The 21,371-nt window shown below is 34.0% G+C and overlaps 1 protein-coding gene across 6 annotated transcripts in view; it reads left to right on the plus strand.

Annotated features, from left to right (window-relative positions):
* Positions 1-21,371, plus strand: part of LOC150095108 (MAP/microtubule affinity-regulating kinase 3-like) — a 360,635-nt gene that overhangs the window by 290,711 nt on the left and 48,553 nt on the right. For all 6 annotated transcript variants that reach the window (XM_090411526.1, XM_090411530.1, XM_090411532.1 and 3 more), the window contains one exon: positions 11,964-12,159. In XM_090411526.1, the coding sequence (XP_090267652.1) occupies positions 11,964-12,159 (196 nt within the window). The remainder of the gene's footprint in view (positions 1-11,963; positions 12,160-21,371) is intronic.

Raw genomic sequence — 21,371 nt, forward strand, 5'->3', positions numbered from 1 at the left:
GATGTATGGTCATCGTAATTATATGGCATGTTTCAATTCATGGTAGAATTTTATTTGAATTTAGTCTTTGTAATATGTCATAATGACACCGGGAATTTCAAATGCAATAAAAGAAATACTTAATTCATGTAATTGAAAAATTGGACAATAGTTTTTAGTTAGACACTGTGTTTCAGTTCAACATATGGTTTTACTGAAACACAGTTGTTGACTTCAGTCTAACAGCATAGTTTCTGTGGGAGAGGATAATAATAGTGCAATTAGAGACAGCTGGAATAAAAATGGCGCTAACTAATGAATCACACTATTTGTTGAAAAATATATTACACAGACTGCAAAAGCCTCTGTACCTTATTCAGGGATGCAATAAAACTACACTTGTTTTTCTTGCATCTGCAGTATAATAGTTTTGGGGAGGGCGTGTTTTTAACCGAGGGGAAGAGCAAGTTACTATCACCTCGACGTGAACATGTTTAAACATTTTTCATGTGCGAGGTAATATGCAAAACTTTTTGATGTCTTTTTTCGTAAAGTAAAATCAGGGGTGTGAGTTATACGCGAGGGCAAGTTATATTCGAGTAAATACAGTAAGCATTTCTCCGACAAGTTGAGCTTCTTCTATGACAAGTTGAGCTTCTTCTCAGCTGACTTCTATGGTGAGTTACAGTGCATAAATATTTTTCTCACTACCACTTTTTTTTTCTTTTCAAACCAACTTTAAAATCAATTTAATAATATAATCAATTTTACACTAAATAATATAAATTTATATATAAATAAATATTATAAATTTATATATAAATAAATATTATAAATGTATATATAAATAAATATTATAAATGTATATATAAATAAATATTATAAATAATTATTTATAAAATATATATTATAAATTAATTAATAATTTTCTATTTTTCCCCTACTAAAAATTGCCCGGCACGTCATCAACTTGATTTTTATATTTTTGGGAAGCGCACATAAAAAATTCGCCACCACTGGCCTATACTATTATATAAGGTAGACTCCATTCCATGTTAATATGTATATCTGTACCCAATAAGCAGTACTTGAGAACTTCTCGACTTTGAAAGAGATGATGCCATGTTAATGCTCCATCCATTCCTTAGGATAAAAGAATGCATCATCCAGAGTCAATTGTAAGCGACATTATCAGTTGATAGAAATGTTAAGTTATTTTTTACCTCATCCAAAAAATGTGCAGGAGGAGGCTTATAATAAGGGATTGAAGATGAATAAAAGGGTGGTATGATGAACAGATCAGCCAAGAGTTCAAAGAGTCCATATTGGTTCAGGTTAGTAGCATATTGTGTGGAGAAATGTGCAGTCTTAGTTTCTTTGGAAGGACAGCTTCACATACGCTAAATACCATGGCAGTCAATAGCATAGACTATACTGAAGAACATCATCAGCTTGTCTATAGAGATTGGAAGTCTGCACATTTCATCACTCCATATTGTAGTGATGTACTGCATCCATCACCATTTTTGATGGGTGCAGTAGATGCCTTGGGAATGCCTTATGCATGAAGGCATCATCTCATTCTGTGAAGTTTGGTAGCTGTGGTGTAAAGAATCTGGAGCTTTTTCTTCTGGTATGTATTTGGAACATGTGGTTGTAGTGCCTAAAGGATGAATGCTAGGCAGCATGCTAACTTCTGAATAATGCAAAGCTTCCTATGTTGGGACAGTTTTAAGAAAAAGATCTAAGTCTCTTTCAATACACTGCAACATGTCATACTGCAGGCATTATTGTGTCATGGTTTCAAGAAAAGGATGTGAGAAAACTTAACCGACTTGCATATTCATTTCCAATCGCAACTCAATGGAGCATCTTTGGAATGAACTATAACATCCAGTGGGACCATTCTAGTGCATCTAACAATGGTATAATGATCTTGAACCTATTATCAAAACTTATCACGAGTATGTCTAGGAAGTGTGATCAGGGACAAAGGAAGAGGCCCACATGTTATTGTGGTACAGGCAATTTAGGTTTCTCTAAACATATTGCTATCAATACTTATTTGACATGTTAGGTGCATTAATGCATTATATTAGCAGTGTAATATTTCAAAATAGGTTGTTTGTAAATAAATATGCAATGCATAATAAATTCTTAAGAAACTGAAAAAATTTTTGTTGAAATTTTTGAGATCTTAGAGCATTGAGTAGGAAGAAGGAACTTGTTATAAAACTCAATTATGAAAAATTTATTATTTTGAATATCCCTGATACCATTTATGCCCAATTGGGAGGATTCTGTGGTATATTAAAACCATTCATATTATGATAAAATTCATATGAGTATGTTAATTTCATAAAAGTTTTGATATACATCACTAATTATCATCATCAATTTCCTGTATATACCCTCAAGCAGTATACAGGATACTATGACACTGCTACTACATAATTAAGTTTCAATTATTACTAATCTATCAAAAATATTTCTCCAATTTGGTCTATTACTTGTCAACACATCAATATTGTCGTACCTAACATTTTAGTTTTCCTTAGTTTCCACTTCTGACTGAATCAGTCCACCTACATCTCAGTCTTTGCTGTCCTTTGGATCTCTTTTCTTGCATGGCAACAAACACCAGTTTTGTTAACTTTTCCTCTCCAATTTGTTTAAGTGACCATTCCACCTTAGATTAGCTCTGCTCACACATTCTTGAATGCTAACAATATCAGATTCCTTCCTAATACCTTCATTTCTAATATAATTATGCCATTGCTGTCATCTGTTCACTCTCCTATCTGTGGTCTCTAGTTCTTGATCAAGTACTTTATTTCTGACCTTACTCTCAGTTCTATAACTTAATTTGCTTGAATGCATCATCATCATCCTTTCAGGGATTTAGGCCTAGTGGCCTGTTCCAGTCTCGTTCCATTTTTTCATTGATCATTCCTGACTTCTATATCCTCCATTTGGGTGGTATCAGAGTATTTTTTTTTGGGGGGGGGGGGTAGTCTTGAATTGTTCATTATTTTAATATGTTCAATCCACTTCTTTTGGTATTCATATACTTTGTCCAACACTGAGTCTTTTTTTAGTTCTTTATCTATTTTTGTGCTTCTTTTTTTTGTCCCAGAGAGTATAGCCTGCTGTCCTTCACAGGAATTTCATTTCTCCTGTTTCTGTTCAGTTTTTGTGGTCTATGATTCACTTCCATACAGTAGAAGTCTTGCCAAAACTTTATAAACTCTTATATGCTTTTACTAAAATAAAGAGCCAAAAGGCTTCATTTATATATCTTATATAATCTGTTATTTATAATAGATTTATATAATCTTATATGCTTGGTTAGATTTGTAAATATTATTGATCATTCCTGTCATCTTTAGGAAGTTTGAAATTTTGATGTCAGTGTCAGCTTCTTCAAATACATTGGATGTATTCTAAAATTTTCTATAATGTATTATAAAATTTTATTTTCAATCATGATTTTACTTCTGACTGGAAATGGTCCTTTAAAAGTTATGATTTTTGTTTTGTACTTATGTTTTTGTACTTATCTTTGGATTTCATCTTCACTTGTTGCTATGATTATCTGGTTCTCTGCACACAAATAGGTATTAAGTATAGTTCCATGATCCAGTTTAAATGCTGGTTTTATATTTTTCTTCCATTTCTTTACTATTTCGTCTGTATTGATATTAAGTAAGAGTGATGCCATTGGACATCCTTGATGGACCCCATTTGTTTGATTTCCATTCTGTAACTTTTTCATTGATTCTTTTTGGTTTTTGTGATACATGTTAGTTATTGCAGCAAACAGCTGATTTGTAATGTTTCAATTCTTGAGTACAGTCAACAGTTTGTTCCTTAAGACTGTTAAAGGCTTTCTGGTAGTCTATAAATGCTATGAATGTTTCTATGTTGTATTCATAATATTTTTCCATTAAGATTTTTCATGAGAAAACTGGGTCAGTGCACAATCGTCCTTTTCGGAAGCCATTTTGTTCTTTGCAAAATTTATCTTCTACATATGATTTAAGTTCTGAAGTTAATCTTTGTGCATATAACTTATAACCAGTATTTAGAAGACTTATTCCTCTGTAGTTTTCACAGTTGCACTTATTGCCTTTTTTATATATTAGGATGATAATTGCCTTATTTCAACTTTCTGAGATTTTTCCTTGCTGCTAAATATTTTAAAATAATTTTTTAAGTCGTTTGATGAATAAGATGGTTTATTTTATCTTTTATTTTTTGTAAATCTGAACAAAAGCCATTGCTATATGTCCTTCCTCTGGGGCATAGATACAAATAATAGTCAGGAAGTCATGGCTTATTTGTAATCTTAGTTCTAGAATTCTCTCACTCCAGTATTGTTTAATGCATGATATATTTTTTAATTGATTTGTGAATAAAATCATTATTTCTTCTTTTGTTCTTTCTTCCTTTTTTGACTACTGTGGATATAGATGTAATTATTTGTTTCATCTGAACTTTTTTTTTTTTTCTGTTATTACTACTAATTTGATATTTCTTTCTATTAGGATTTTGTCTAGATCTTGATATTTGTGATGAACTCTCATGTCTGTGGTCCGGTTCTTGATCAAATGCTTTATTCCTAACTCTCAAATCTATAACTTAATTTGCTTGAATGCTATCTTGTATATGGCTAATTTCTCTCTTATTCCATGTAAATTTATTCATCTGGCTTCCAACATACCAGCTTTGCTTAGTGCTATTGCATTGTCTATTTTCATATTTAATATGCCATCTTCATAGAAAATTGCACCTAAATAAGTGAAATATTTTACTTGTTCTTACCTGTTTTCATAGTTTTGGTCCTTTTATTGTTGATTTTCATGCCGAATTTCCTGCATTTTTTATTTAGTTTAGTTAGAGAATCCTGGAGGCTTGTACTGGATTTGTTTAGAAGTACAACAACATCTGCTTTTAGCAAAGAGCTAAGTTTTATATCTTTAATTCTAATATCAGGTATAATGCCACTTCTTTCACAATGCAGTCCACATAGATGATGAATAAGGGTGGAGATGATGTATATATACTCTTGTCTTACGTTAGATATTACATCAAACTATCTTCCTATATTTTCTTCAGTTCTGACTGCTGATTTAGAACTTAGATATAGAATATATATTGAGCTTTATAATGTTCCATTTACTCCATTTAATTGTAGTGTTTTGAAAAGCTTTTTGCTGTGCACCTTGTCATATGCCTTTTCCAGATCTACAAAACCTAAATACAGTTCCTTGTTATATTTCTTGATTTCTCAACCATTTGTCATAAAGAAAATCTGACCTTGACAACCTCTATTTGGCCAGAACCCAGCTTGTTCTTCTCGAATTTTTTTTCCCAACAATTTTTCTTAGTCTATTCTCAAATGTGCTGGCATAAATCTTACATGGAACACTTAGTAGACCTGGTTGGCTGAGAGTGGTTAGCATATTTACTCTCTAGCCAACAAGCTGCAGGTTTGAATTACACCTTGCACATGGATCTTTGTGATTGTCTTTAGGTGAGAGTTGAATTTCATTGTCTGGTGTGAGACCACTGCTTTACTTATTGGAAGCCTGAAGTGCTTTAAGTAAAAATATAAAATCATTAAAAAAAAAAATGATATATATAAATAAATAAATCCTTAGCCCACCTATGATATGAATGTATTAAAAGATTACAAATAAAACTTTTGTGGATGGGAGTCACATAAAAAAAAAATTCTTTCATTGTTTTATCTCCCACTTTTTTTTTCAACAGATGGGAAAAATGCAAGCTCTACTCCAGTCAACTAGAATTTATCCTTCTGACCAGGAGTTCTGAATTATGTAGTATGGCCACTGCAAAACTTTTAGACCTCCATATTTTAGTATTTCTATTGGAATATCTACCCCAGTTGCCTTTCTACAATTCAGATGTTTGATAGCTCTTCCTACCTGAAGTATTGATTTGTATTCCTGTTTGTTATCTCATGAATATTTTCTATTACAGTTCTGTCACTGCTTGTTTCATTTAATAGTCTTTCAAAGTAATTATACTAGACATCTATAAAATTGTTATCTTCAGTTTTCATATCACCTTTGATTCTCTTTACTTTATTTCTAAGCTTTTTTTGATAGCCTCCAGAATATTTTACTGCCTGTTTGATATTTATATTTATAAGTCTTCCCATGACCTTTGTTTAGCTACTTTCACACATAGCTTAATTTATGTTTTTTTTGTCTCCGTATTCTTTTGGGGTATCTTGAAACTTATTTGCTAGGAGCGTTTGGTATGCTTTCTTCTTTTTCAGTACTACTTGTGGCCGCCACAATGTTCTTATTTTTCTATCGTTTTCACTACATGCCTCTCTGCTTGAATCGGTTAGTTTTCTTCACAGTTTGCCCCCGAGACTAAGGTTTGGTTCTTGTTTTTGAACTTTTTCATTGTTTTCTTGAATAATGTTTGTACATTTGAGTACAGTTCATCTATAAAAGCTGCTTGACTTTAATTCTTTTTAAAACTTTCTTACATATTGTGCTGTTCAATGTGGCTTTCATTGTTATCCTACTTAAGGCTGAGTTATGATCATTCCCAATTTCAAATCCTCTGTATCTTAAATCAGCATAAAGATATCACTATCAACAATAATGTATTCAATGAACCTTTCCTTATTTCTCGTGTCTTCTTTCCATGTTAACTTTTGTCCATCTTTACTGTTAAAGATGACTAACGTGTATTCTGAACAGAAATCCAGCAGGTACTTAGCATTATTATTAGCCTTGCTCCTTTCTCCAAATTTTCTCAAAGCTTTACTGTATATCTGATGGCATTCATTTCCCACTCTGCTGTTTAAATCTCCAACAAGGACTAACTTTTCTGTTTTCATTATATCAGCAGCCTATTCTGATGATTTGAAAAATTTCTGCACCTTTTCCTTAGTATAGCCTTCTGTGCGACCATATGTACAAATAAGTTTCATTGTCCATTTTCTCATTTTGAAGTTTGTCCACATAACTGCTTGAAACTGCCTTTCAATCCAAAATTTATCTTCATGTATGTTGAATGTCATGACTACTTCTTCCTTTCCTTGATTGAGATTACCCAAATATAACATCCTATATTTATTATTTAGTAGAATCCCACCTATTATAATCTTCATCTCAGTAACACGAATTTTGTCCATGTGGTACTTTTTCAGTTTAAGTTCAGTTTCCTTTTATTGATAATCCCTATGTTGATGGTTCCTACCTTCAATTGCGATGTTGTGTTTTTTCTCATAGCTTACTCTTTTTTTGTCTTGGTTTCCTAGCAAAAGCAGCTGGAGCCTTGCATAATTTGGATGATATCACACTCAGCATGAAATCTCATGTTTATACCATTATATTTATTTTTGGTTTAACCAAGTAGAGAGCAGTTTGGTTGGTTAAGTCCCAAATGGCCAGCCCATCTTTTGTCAACATTAGGTCACAAGCTCTGTTGGTTCTCTGCATCTCTTAAAGGCTATGTGGAGTCTCCTCACAATTATCTTGCTTTGATCTTTAAGCAGCCCCATCGCTAATTATGACTTACTAAATTACTTGTTATTTAATTTCTAATTAATTATAGTTACAATGAAGTACTTTTTCTTAAATAAAAGTGATTATTTTTCTACTGGATTTTATGGCTTTAATTTTTATAGGTTTTCATAATGCATTTATAGCATACAGTATTATTTCTGTTAATTTGTCTTCAAGGACTTATTGAAGAGGAATTTATTTAAGAGGATGACGAATACTTGCATTATGAATGTGATCTTAATAGCCAGTAACTTGATATTAGATTAATGTTTTCTTAAAATGTGCTTTTAATCCTCTTTTAACCCGTCTGTGTATCAAACTCACTCAATATAACACAACTAACAGGTTCCAGCTAATTTCTGATACCATCAGTTTTATTCTAAAGAAAATTTAATATACCAAACTATTCCTTTGGATCCTGTTGAGTTTTTTTGTGAGTTAACTGTATGATTTCTGTGCTTATTGTTTTGAGTAGCTTTGTTTATATTGTGTACTTTTATATCAGACTTGAATAGTTTTTCCTGTGGTATGCTACTTTGCCTTTTTCAAGATCTGAAAAATTCATACAGACTGGTTTTATATCTGATTCTTAGCTGTTTGCTTTGAAATAAAAAAATTCTGACTTATTTGCTAAAGTTTCTTTCTCCAACATTTTTAAGCCTTATATCAAGTAAGTATGCTTGCATAAATCGTTTTTGGGAAATTTAGTATTCACATCCAGCATATTGTCCTTTTTTTGTGAATTGATATAGTAAGAACATCTCCTGGTCAATTGGATTTTGACTACATAAATTGCTGTAAAAGTCTCCAGCTCATTTAGTATAGATGGATGCCTTTTAGTTGGAAAGACCTGGTTCAAATCCCATCTAGGACATGAAGAAAGAACCTTTATCGAGACTTGAGGTGAAGGTGATTTATCTGGTTTCATGTGGAGGTGGCAGATCCAGAGTACACAGTGCAAATAGGATTAACTGCCCTATCATAAACAGTTATCATGTTTCTAAGAAGCCAAGTTACTTGGTTTGATAGGCCATTGAACCTAACACAAAAGGGAAGATGAGACGAAATATTCCTTGTGTCATGATGTGAAAGGGACCCCCAGGTCCCTTTCAGCCAAGGGCACATGTCATATTATTTCAACTGTGCTATGTGGGCAATTTCTCGACTTTCTCTATATTTGAAGATAATGTTATTCAATGCTTCCTTTTCTGAATCTGTGAATAATTCTTGAAATTTTGCCACTAACTCATTATTAAATTTAATGGAATGAATATAGCACAGAGGAACAATAAAAGTTTATTAGATCCTGTATGTATTTTGTGTGTCAGAGACATTGCCAGGGACTCGATCTTAAAATGGTAAAGCACACACACTATAAGTGGGGGAAAATATTAGACTAAAAGCCTTGAAGATCTATGGGGTGCTGTTGGCTAGCCTCAACTGTTGTCTGGGAAGCATAAGAAAAGTTTCCCAAATCTTTGGAAGTTTAAAAGCTAAGCATAGTATTTTTTGATTTTGTACAAGGTATCCAGTGCATGGTCAACTAGATTGGATGACCATAATTGTGGTAGCAGATATATTTCTTTTGTTTTTCTAGGTGGATGTTGGCAGATCTCCCAGTTTGACCCTAAGATAATTTGCAAGAACAAGGAACCTTGTAAACACCTGGAACGCAGAGAGAAGGAAGAGGGAGACAAAAAGTTTTTGAATGTGCTTTTAAAATTTTGAGATTGTATCCCTGATGATGTGTCTTTGACAGAGATGAGAGATGATATATAAGATACAATGAACTTGTATTTTATTGTTTCTCTATGCTGTATTCATTCCATTAAACCTAATAATGAGTTTAAACCAGCACATAAGCCTAAATACTAGACTTAATTCTTCATGGAGTAGGCATAACAAGCAAAGCTAAACAATACTGTAAATGGAAACTCTATTTATCCAGGAAACTTAACCAGCTAGCCTTGAAGAAAAAAAAAAAAAAAAAAGTGCAGGGACACTGGAGTATAACATAATTATATTCACTTGCATTAAGTTTAATAGAAAATTTTATTCATTTAAGTCTCTTCATACCTACAGTCATGCTAGCTTTGCATTGTGAACAGATCGCACTACTTGTAACTTATCTGCTTTTAATGCAGCCCTTAGTTCTTGCCATTCTGAACTCTCTTCTATTCTCAGTTTAGAACTGTGGGATATTCTGAAATAATTCTCATGCAAAGACAATAACATAATAATCACTACAGCCAAAGAGGGTAAAGTAACTGTGATGAACAAAGTGATAATTGTAAAATGAATGTGCTGCTCAGAGACTACAGCACTTATAAATATCTGGATTATGATCCCACCAATTCTCAGAAGAAAAAAAAAAAAAAACTTTAAAAAGGTTTCTAAAAATGCCAGTTCTTGAGACCCTGAAATAGTTGAACTGTTTAGTGTACCCCCCCCAGATATAAGGATTGCCTAAAATTCACAAACCCAATAGCCTTCTTTGTCCCATATGCTGGATGCTGACTCCCCTTCTTTTAAGTTAGCCATGAAGTTACCTAAATCTTGAACCCCACTTACTGGTCATGTTTCATCTTATATTAAAAATTTCACTCAGTTCAAATCTTTAATTCAAAATTTAACTAATGATATATGTACACAGGGATTAATCCTTTGCTCATTCCTTCACACTCTGAGTGGTTTAAACTCCTAAGGGAAGATGAGATAACCATTTACTGATTAAGAAATTGAGCCATCAAACATTTCATAACCAAAATAAAAATCTTGAATTTACACTGAAAACAAATATATACAATATCAAATCAATTGCTTAACTATGTAACTGCCAATGTATTCTTCAAACAATATGAAAAACACTTTTGCTGCACAGCATTCCTTCAATTACATAGGCCAATAGTTATTATCCTATATGGATAAAACTTCTGGAATTTCAGTTTTCTTGCTTCCTACAAAAGTTTTTATTCCTTCTTGAATTCATATAGGCAATATGGAAACTGCTCTCTATATGACAGCAACATATATTAGTTTCTTCCTGCATTGCAGAACACTGAAAAAACATATCTTCTCTTCATCCAAGACACTTCTGTAACTTCACTTTCTATATGAAAGTAGCAACAAATTTTATTAAAGATATACTAAAAACCTTATCAACAGTTTTGTCACTTTAGAATGAATCGACTTTCTATGTGAAGGCCTCAACATTATTCTTAAATAACTTTATCACCTGTTTTGACACTCCCGAAGAAATAACTAAAGCCATATGAACTGTTAGAAATCACTTATCTGACTGAGGATCCTAAATAAACAACTTTATTGGACCCATTTCAATGTGAACTGGAAATCAATAAAGTTCCTTTCAGCTTTAACTGAAATAAATCCTATGTGAATTAAGAACTATAATAAACTTCCCACCTATCTCTTTATACAAGGATATCCTCTCTGTTTTCCATTTTTAATTTTTGCTCCATCTTCGTATTGAAGATACAGAAACTCCACAGTTTTTCTCCTGCTGTGTTACTTTCCTACTCCCAAACAGCCGAATGCTGAGCAACATTTGATTATGTTCTTTTCACTTTTGTGCATGGTCAGAAATACCTAAGAGCAACAAAAGCCTGTTAACAATTAATTACACATATTAGATATTTTTGATAACTTCACAACTGTTAAATATAATTGATAAACCAGAATACAAATGGTAAATGGTATGCTTGATGGAACGTGATAGCAACAACTAGCAATGTTCCAACATGCATACAGTAATGAATTTACCATTTGTATTCTGGTTTATCAATTATATTTAACAGTTGTGAAGTTATCAAAAACATCTAATATCTGTCATGAATTGTTAATAGACTTTTCTTGTGTAAAACTTTAGGTAACAGTACTCCTGATGATGTAAGTCTTATGACTTACGAAACTCGTCGTTTTAATTGCTTATTTTTTTTTATTAAACTTCTTATTTATATTATAATGTATTCTCAATACCAAAAATTTCCCACAGAAGAGCTAAACCACAGAAACTTGCGTTTGCATACATAATTCTTTATTCATTATCCAAATGTTCTGGACATCCAATAATTGATTACTCTCATTTTGATATGTTTTCCCCCTTGTAATTTTAATACATCTTGCACAAAAAGTGAGCTTACTGTATTCCATTTTGTTTCTATCATGTTATTCTAATTCATGTTTAAATAGTCAGTGACAGATATGCATTTTGTCATATCGACTTGACATCGCCATCAGGATTATTGCAGGTGACTTTTACATTTTAATTTTTTGTGTAAGTTGTCCAATTATCTTACCTTTATAGCAGATACCTGAAATTCCTCAAGAAAAACTTTGACTTGTAAAAATAAAATTGTTTATGGTGGTTTTGTAAATTTCAGTTATGCTTATTATATATTATTTTATTTCCAGGAACTCAGTCCTTATCTAGTGGTAGCAGTCCCTCCAAAGCACTTAGTTCTATAAGAAAAGGACCACAGACCACAGGTTCTGTAACTGCAGGCACAGCAAAATCAGCATTCAGTGGTATTCCTAGGAGGAACACTTATAATTACTCAGAAAACAAGGGATCCACGGAGAGAACAACTAGCACAGAATCTCCACTCAGGTAATTGATAACAATTAAGTTATAGGTTGTTCTTGTGACTACTGAAATTAGTGACGATGAAGTAATTCCACTAAATCTAATTCCTGTACTTGGTATTTTATGTTTGTTTATGGTGCTTGTTTCTGTAATTGACCTCAGATTACTAAATCGTTATCTTAAACTTCACACATACAAAACAATTCTCTGTTTAATCAGTAACTTTTAATCCCATTTCTAATTTTGTTTGCTTCAATTTCTCTGCATGGAAGGTGTTCCCTTCATAATTATTTATTAGTATTAATTTTAATAGATTTTGTGTGTAATTGAATAATTACCAATTGGTTAAAAGTTACACAAATAATCAGTTGAAATAATTGAATACATATTCATGTAGCTAAAATGGATAATCTTTATTTATCAGTGGAATCTAATCATAATTATTATTGTTGCACAGGCACTCCATGGAGTGCTAAGACTCAAACACAATACAGCACGATATATATTACCTCTCCTTGAAACCATCAACAGACAAAGCACTCTCAACTGACTCTGGCAATCCATTTCATTCATTCATTCACCACTCTCCAAGTGAAAAATCTGGTCCCCTGCTAACCACACTCTTACCTAACTTCCAGGGATGATGTCTTGTCCTAATCCCTCTAGCCAAGTGCTGCAATATTTCCCTTGTATTAATCCTATAAAGTCCTTTGAGTAACTTAAATGTTTCTATCATATCCTCTCTTTTTCGCCTATCAATCAGCTTTAGCAACTCACAAATTCTCATTGAGAAAATTCCACAGACCACTCACCAACTTGGTCATTTGCCTCTGGATCCTCTCCACCACTTCCTCATCCCCAAGAAACTCAGGTGACCAGACCTGAGCACAGAAGTGGTTGTATCAAAGCTTTATAAAGAGGAATGATAACTTCATTATGTCTGATTGTTAGTGTGTTCTTTAATAACCAAGTAATTCTGTGGGCTTCCATAGCAATATGTTCCCTAAACTTCAGCTATCTACTATTCCCCAAAATCCCTGGCTTCATCAGTGTCCTGGAGTACAGTTCTCCCCAATGTAGTATACAGCTTGAAATCTTCTTATCCCGAAATGCATAACTTTACACTTTTCCACTTTAAATTGGCAGAATGTAATGCTGTCAGCCTATTTAAATCATCCTGCAAGCTCTGTACATCACCTTGATTAACAATTACCTAGCTTTGCATCATCATCAACAAACAACTGAATATCTCTCTTCAAATTAATTCCTATGTCATTTATCTACAAATTAAACAGCAGTGGTCCAAGCACAGAGCCCTGCAGCACCACCAGATACCTACCTACCTTCTGGATTCTGCTCCTCTATATACCATTTTTTAGCATCCATACATTTGTCACCCTTTTATCCATATCACCAGTTTCTTATCCATGCCCATTTATTGCATTTTGTGTAACAGAGTTTTATGTGATGTCCTTTCAAACACCTTTGCAAAATCCAGCAGTATCATTGTGTAGTCATTTCCTTTATCCACTCATCTGTCACACTATTCTTGTGGATAAACTTATACATTGGGGATACATAACTATCAGATTTTTAGGGAAAGACAACATATACTATAATATTAATTAAAAAACTTTAATTAATACTTCCTATATTTCGGTAATGTTACATTACCATCTTCAGGGAAGTGCACAGGCACTAACAGTAACCAAATATGGCTGAAGACAATAACTGAATTTTTATTTACTGTGGTGTAGTAAAAATACGCTGGAAGAAAGCAACTTTACTACACCACAGCAAGTATAAATATGAGAGATTATTCTCGGAATCAGCCTCAGCTCTAAAAAAAACTCCCCAAACTTCAACAAATTTGGATGCATGAGACTGCCCCAAATATGGGAAGCTTGCATTCTTAGAACATCAGCCAAGACTACTACCCAATTTATCCCACTAGGTGGCACCTTTTAGGACTCTAGGATCGACTTCAGTTGTTGTCTTCAGCCATATTTATTTAGTGTTAATGCCTGCATGCACATATCATTATTTTTATGTTCCCTGAAGATGGTAATGTAACATTACCGAATATAGGAAGTAAAGTTTTTTAATTAATATTATAGTATATGTTGTTCTTTCCCTAAAAATCTGACAGTTACTGTCACTCTATTATAAAAAGTTAGTAGGTTACTATGGCATGACCCACGCTTCACAATGCCATGCTGCCTCATAGGGTATTATATTCTTATCCACCCATTCAAGAATGGGTGGATAAGAATATGATTTTGCCCCTGCTACTTCCTTGAAATTAATTTATACAAACACTTATGGTTATAAATTCTATTTATATGTAGATACTCTTTATTTTACTAAATATTTTTAAAAATTTGCTACTTGTACATGTTATCTACTAATTTCTTTTTAACACTGCTTATTATTACCTTGAGAACTGCTGTAACCTTTATTATGACTTTTGCTGTCCTTGCAATAATCACCCACCTTACCAACCACATAAGGTAAAGAGGTTTTTGCAATGCAGAAACTTGAGAGCTCAAAGATACAACCATCTTCAAGAGTTGTTTTAAGTTACCTTAAGAAGAAAGTATATGCTGAATATTATTTAGATATGGTAAAATTCTGCAATCATCATGGTGATTAGAGTACTAACAAAAATATACTTATGATAAGATGATGATGATATATACCAGATTTGGTGATCCCAGCTCTTACTATTTAGGTGAAAACCTGCAAAAAACTGTATAAAATTCTGAAACACAATTATACCTTTTACATTGCTTTTTAAGGAAAGAAGTTTTAAGAAGTAGTTCTTGGCATTTAGAAAGTAATTTATCAAGCAGATAAAAATAAACATTTCAAAAATGTGTTTGTACATACTCTTTGTTTAAAGTCTGTTTGATATGTCCTGAACTTTTCTAAGAGTTTTTCAACTGAAGATGAGTAATTAGTCTCATACAGGTGGGAGGCTTCATAGGCAAGCAGATTCCATTGGGCCAGCATTGCATCTGAACAACAGCTTCTGCTAACATCATTTGAACAAAACAGTTTAAAAAAAAAAAAAAACTCGTCCAACTCCTTAAGTTGTCCACAAGTCTACAAACCATTAAGCACAGTTTTCACTCTCTTGAAACGATTAAATTTTACATGACAAAATTTCATGCCGGCTGGGGCGTCGCCCGGTTAAACAAGGCCCCCGTTGTTTTCGCCAGGGAACCAGGGCGAACAGCGAAAAGTCAGCTACTGGAACAAATCTGAAAACAAACCCCAACTCAACATCACCAGAGTTAAAGATCGGTACTATCAACGTAAGAAGCCTGAATGGCAAAGAAATGGAGCTAGCTGAGGAATTAGATAAGTACCAGATCGACATAATAGGGGTGACTGAAACAAAAAAGACCAAAACTGGTGAGATCTTTCTGAGCAATAAATACAAAATGTTATATTCAGGCAATGACAATCAAGGAAAAGAAGGAGTAGCCATAGTATTCAACACAAAATACGAGGCTAATCTTCTTGAATGGCAGTCAGTCTCAAGTAGAGTAATGTGGGCAAATATGAGAATGGGGAACTGGACAATGAGACTTATTTGTGCCTATGGTCCCACAGAAGGTTCTACTAAGGTAGAAGTGGAGGAATTTTTTGAGGCTTTAGAAAAAGCAACTGACACAATGAAAAAGGAAAAGTTGGTCCTTGTTGGGGATCTAAATAGCAGAGTAGGAAATGATTGTGAGACATACAAAAATATTTTGGGAAAATTTGGAGAAAAGAGCAAAGCTAATAATAATGGCAAATATCTGTTGGATTTCTGCTCAGGACATGGACTGGTTATTACTAACACCATGTTCCAACATAAAAATGTGCACAAATTCACATGGAGAGAAGAGGCTAGGAATAAGAAAAGTCTCATTGACTATGTTATTGTTGATAGTGATGTTTTCTCCCTGGTGCAGGACACCAGAGTGTACAGAGGATTTGAAATTGGAAGTGATCACTATTTAGTCTTGAGCAGGATAAAATTGAATACCATATTGAAAAGAATAACATGTAAGAAAGTTTTAAAGCGAATAAAAGTTGAGCAGCTCTCAGATGTGAACTGTAGACTAAAATACAGAAATATTATTGAAAAGAAAATGAAAGAGTTTGAGAACTGGAATCAAACCTTGGAGATTCAGTGGCAAACTCTGAAGGAAACATTGATTGATTCTGCCAGAGAGGCATGTGGTGAGGTTGTGTGCAAGGATAAAAAAATCAGAACTCCCTGTTGGACACAGGAAGTTAAAGAGGCAGTGAAGGAAAAGAAGAAAGCATATCAAAAGTTCCTGGCAAATAAGTCAGCTTTTACTCTTACAGAATACAGAGACAAATGTAAGAAAGCTAAACAGTGTGTAAAACTAGCTAAACAAAAGTCATGGGAGGACTTTGGCAAGAATATAGAAAATAAATATCAAGAAGGTGGCAAAATATTCTGGAGGTTGTTGAAGAAGCTTAGGAATGGAGGAAAGAGTGCTGTAAAAGGAATTAGAGATGATAAAGGTGAAATGAAAACAGGAGAAAAAGATATCCTTGAAGTATGGAGTAATTACTTTGAAAAACTGCTAAATGAAACAAGCAGTGATGACAGCACAGTGATAAAAAACACTGACCAGGCATGCAGTCAGGAATACATATCCATACTTGAAGTAGAAAAAGCCATCAAAGGCTTGAAATGTGGAAAGGCAGCAGGAGTAGATGATATTCGACCAGAAATGCTGAAGTACGGTGGTATAAGAGTCTTACAGTGGCTGCACTGCATAGTTCAGAAAGCCTGGGCAGAGGGACGAATTCCTGATGATTGGAGTAGAGCTCTCATAGTACCCATATATAAAAAGGGAAATAAAACTGAATGTGAGAATTACAGAGGTATTTCCCTACTGAGTGTTCCTGGCAAGATCTATGCAAGTATACTTGAGAAACGGTTGAGAAGACTTGTGGAAGAAAAGCTTGGTGAAGAACAAGCTGGATTCAGGCCAAATAGAGGCTGCCAGGATCAGATCTTCACTTTACGACAAATAGTCGAGAAAGCATGGGAATATAACAAAGATCTGTATTTAAGTTTTGTCGATTTGGAAAAGGCATATGACAAGGTGCCAAGAGAGAAGCTATTCAATACGCTGCAGTTATATGGTGTCAATGGGGCATTATATCAAGCAATACTTAGTCTTTATTTGAGTTGTAAGTCAGCAGTTAGAATTGAAGGAAGTACAGGAAGATGGTTTAATGTTAAATCTGGTGTGAGACAAGGATGTACACTATCCCCTCTGTTATTCATTATCTATATGGATCACATTATGAAGGAAAGTGGTATTAAACCTGATATCAAAATTGGAGATGTTAATGTCAGCTCTTTGCTTTATGCAGATGATCTTATACTTCTGAATAAATCCGCTACAAGTCTGCAAACTTCTCTGACTAAATTGAATAGCTGTTGTAATAGATATGGTATGAAGGTCAGCAATAAAAAGACAAAGACAATGAAAATAGGCAGAATCATTGAAAATGTCAACTGTGTTGTGAATGGAGAACCTGTGGAACAAGTAAAACATTTCAGCTACTTAGGCACAATTTTTACTGAAGATGGTAAACTAAATATAGAAATAGACAACAGAATCAGCAAAACTGGTATCGTGGGAAGTCAATTGAATAAATTCATATGGAATAAGAAAGAAATTAGTCGGAACACTAAATTAGCTGTATACAAGACAGTGTTCAAACCAATTTTAACTTATGGATCTGAGAGCTGGGTCAGAAGTAAAACACTTGACCAAAGACTAGAAACCGCAGATATGAGAGTCCTGAGAAAGATTAGAGGCGTGAACAGATGGCATCAATGGCAATATCATATTAAAAATGAGGATATTAGGAAAGAACTTGACATTGTCAGCATCCAGGAATGTGTTAGCAGAGCTAATCTCAGATGGTATGGTCACTTAAATAGAATTGGAGAGGAAAGATTAGCAAAACAAGTGTTCACTGCCAGGTTGGCAGGAAAACGACCCAGAGGAAGACCAAGATATAGGTGGATTGATACGGTACAAAGTGCCTTAGACGATAGAAATATAAGATCTGATAATGTTGGAGTCTTGACAAGTAACAGAGTGATTTGGAGGAAAATTGTAGATAGGAAGTTAGTAATGATGTAATTTTTTCATGTAGTACTGTCATATCCTGTACACCCCTTGAGGGTACATGGCAGGAATTTGATGATGATGATGATGATGAAACGATTAAAATCCTGCTAGAATTCCACTCCCACTTTCGTGATGTATTTTGTATATAGTATTTTTGAAGTTTGAAGGATAGATAGAGACCGTGGCTTTGTGAAAGAGCAGTCATCATCATCATCATCATCAAATTCCTGCCATGCACCCTCAAGGGGTGTACAGGATATAATAGTACTACATGAAAAATTTACATCATTACTAACTTCCTATCTGCAATTTTCCTCCAAATCAGTCTGTTACCAACATTATCAGATCTTATATTTCTATTGTCTAAGGCACTTTTTACCATATCAATCCACCTATACCTTGGTCTTCCTCTGGGTTGTTTTCCTGCCAACCTGGCAGAAAACACTTGTTTTGCTAATCTTTCCTTGCCCATTCTGTTTAAGCGACCATACCACCTGAGATTAGCTCTGCTAACGCATTATTGGATGCTGATAATGTCAAGTTCTTTCTTAATATCCTCGTTTTTAATACGGTATTGCCATTGATGCCATCTGTTCACGTCTGTAATCTTTCTCAGGACTCTCATATCTGCAGTCTCTAGTCTTTAGTCAAGTGTTTTACTTTTGACCCAACTCTCAGATCCATAAGTTACAATTGGTTTGAACACTGTCTTGTATACAGCTAATTTAGTGTTCCGACTAATTTCTCTCTTATTCCATATGAATTTATTAATAACTTCCTACCATACCAGCTTTGTTGATTCTGTTGTCGATTTCCATATTTAATTTACCATCTTCACTAAAAATCGTGCCTAAGTAGCTGAAATGTTTTACTTGTTCCACAGGTTCTCCGTTCACAATGCAGTTGACATTTTCAATGATTCTGATTATTTTCATTGTCTTTGTCTTTATTGCTGACCTTTATACCATATCTATTACAACAGTTATTCAGTTTAGTCAGGAAATCTTGCACACTTGTAGCAGATTTATTTAGAAGTAAAACATTGTCTGCATAAAGCAAAGAGCTGACGTTAACATCTCCAATTTTGATATCGTGTTTAATACCACTTTCCTTCATAATGTGATCCATATAGATAATGAATAACTGAGGGGATAATGCACATCCTAGTCTCGCACCAGATTTAACATTGAACCATCTTCCTATATTTCCTTCAATTCTCACTGCCGACTTACAACTCAAATAAAGTCTAAGTATTGCTTGATACAATGCTCCATTGACACCATATAACTGTAATGTATTGAATAGCTTTTTCTCTTGGCAACTTGTCATATGCCTTTTCCAAATTGACAAAACTTAAATACAGATCTTTGTTATATTCCCATGCTTTCTCAACTATTTGTCGTAGAGTGAAGATCTGATTCTGACAGGCTCTATTTGGCCTGAATCCAGCTTTTCTTCCACAATTCTTCTCAACCGTTTCTCAAGTATACTTGCATAAATCTTACCAGGAACACTCAGTAGGGAAACACCTCTGTAATTCTCACATTCAATTTTATTTCCCTTTTTATATCTGGATACTATGAGAGCTCTACTCCAATCATTGGGAATTCGTCCCTCTGTCCAGGCCTTCTGAACTATGCAGTGCAGCCAATGTAACACTTTTATATGACCATAACTTCAGCATTTCTGGTCGATTATCATCTTCCCCTGCTGCCTTTCCACATTTCAAGCCTTTGATGACTTTTTCTACTTCAAGTATGGATATGTATTCCTGGCTGTATGCCTGTTGAGTGTTTTTTTACCACTGTACTCTCGCTGCTTGTTTCATTTAGCAATTTTTTGAAGTAATTACTCCATACTTCAAGGATATCTTTTTCTCCTGTTTTCATGTCACCTTTATCATCTCTAACTCTTTTTACAGCACTCTTTCCTCCATTTCTAAGCTTCTTCAACAATCTCCAGAATATTTTGCCACCTTTTTGATATTTATTTTCTATGTTCTTGCCAAAGTCCTCCCATGACTTTTGTTTAGCTAGTTTTACACAGTGTTTAGCTTTCTTACATTTGTCTCTGTATTCTCTAAGAGCACAAGCTGACTTATTTGCCAGAAACTTTTGATATGCTTTCTTCTTTTCCTTCACTGCCTCTTTAACTTCCTGAAGGAGCAGTCTTGCTTATCAACTTACTTTCTACAATAGTCACAGAGCCCTGTTGTACTCTGGCATTGTTGGGAAATCTATAGAAAGGAATCTGTTGAGTTGGTTGATTACACGATGATATTGCTAGACTTTGTAAAGGCATATGATAGGATTTTGTATAGAATTATATTATGTAAGTTGGAGCAAATGGCTGGTGAACAGACATCAGAAAGTAATGTATGATGGGGTTATAGAAAGAAGTCACCAGTGGTTTGTTTTAGGGCTATATACTTAGACTACTGTTCCAATTTCTACATTAGTTATTAAGTCATAAAAATTGCCATGAATGGTGCAAAAAAAGATAATTTTTCTGGAAATTTTGCAATTTCAGAAACAATTCCTTACCTCTGGACTATGAAACAATTACAAAATATTTTTGGTGCTCAGCATTTTTTGTAAAGATAATGAACTTTAAAAGTTGCACTCTTTTAGGTGTTGACCATCCATGGCATCTATGGGCAGCACTGTCTTCCTACATTTGGGTGGCATTGTGTGATGAGTAGGTTGAAGTTTGTTGTTTATGGATGGGCATTTAGAAAGCAGGCTGAAGTGCTAAAATTTGTTCGTTCAGTATCCAGGTAGATACCTAACAGATTGCATCACGAGAAAGTGAGGATTGGACATTAGGTCTGAAGCCCTGGTCGGTTCTCATCATTCCTGAACATCTGTATTCCACACATCTGAACACTATCATGCCTATATATGATTGACTAGGTTTCTTGATAGAATGGCAGATGGGATTCAGAGGTGAATGACGAAAGTTGGGACTGCTCTGTGGCAGTCCCAACTTTACCACATATATGACAGTCTTTACCACATATCAACAAAATTTAGTTGATATGTGGTAAAGAAAACATAC

The sequence above is a fragment of the Typopeltis vanoorti genome, chromosome 21 (assembly GCF_054136105.1).
Source record: "Typopeltis vanoorti isolate ZY-2024b chromosome 21, IOZ_Tvanoo_1.0, whole genome shotgun sequence".
NCBI classification, from domain to species: domain Eukaryota; kingdom Metazoa; phylum Arthropoda; class Arachnida; order Uropygi; family Thelyphonidae; genus Typopeltis; species Typopeltis vanoorti.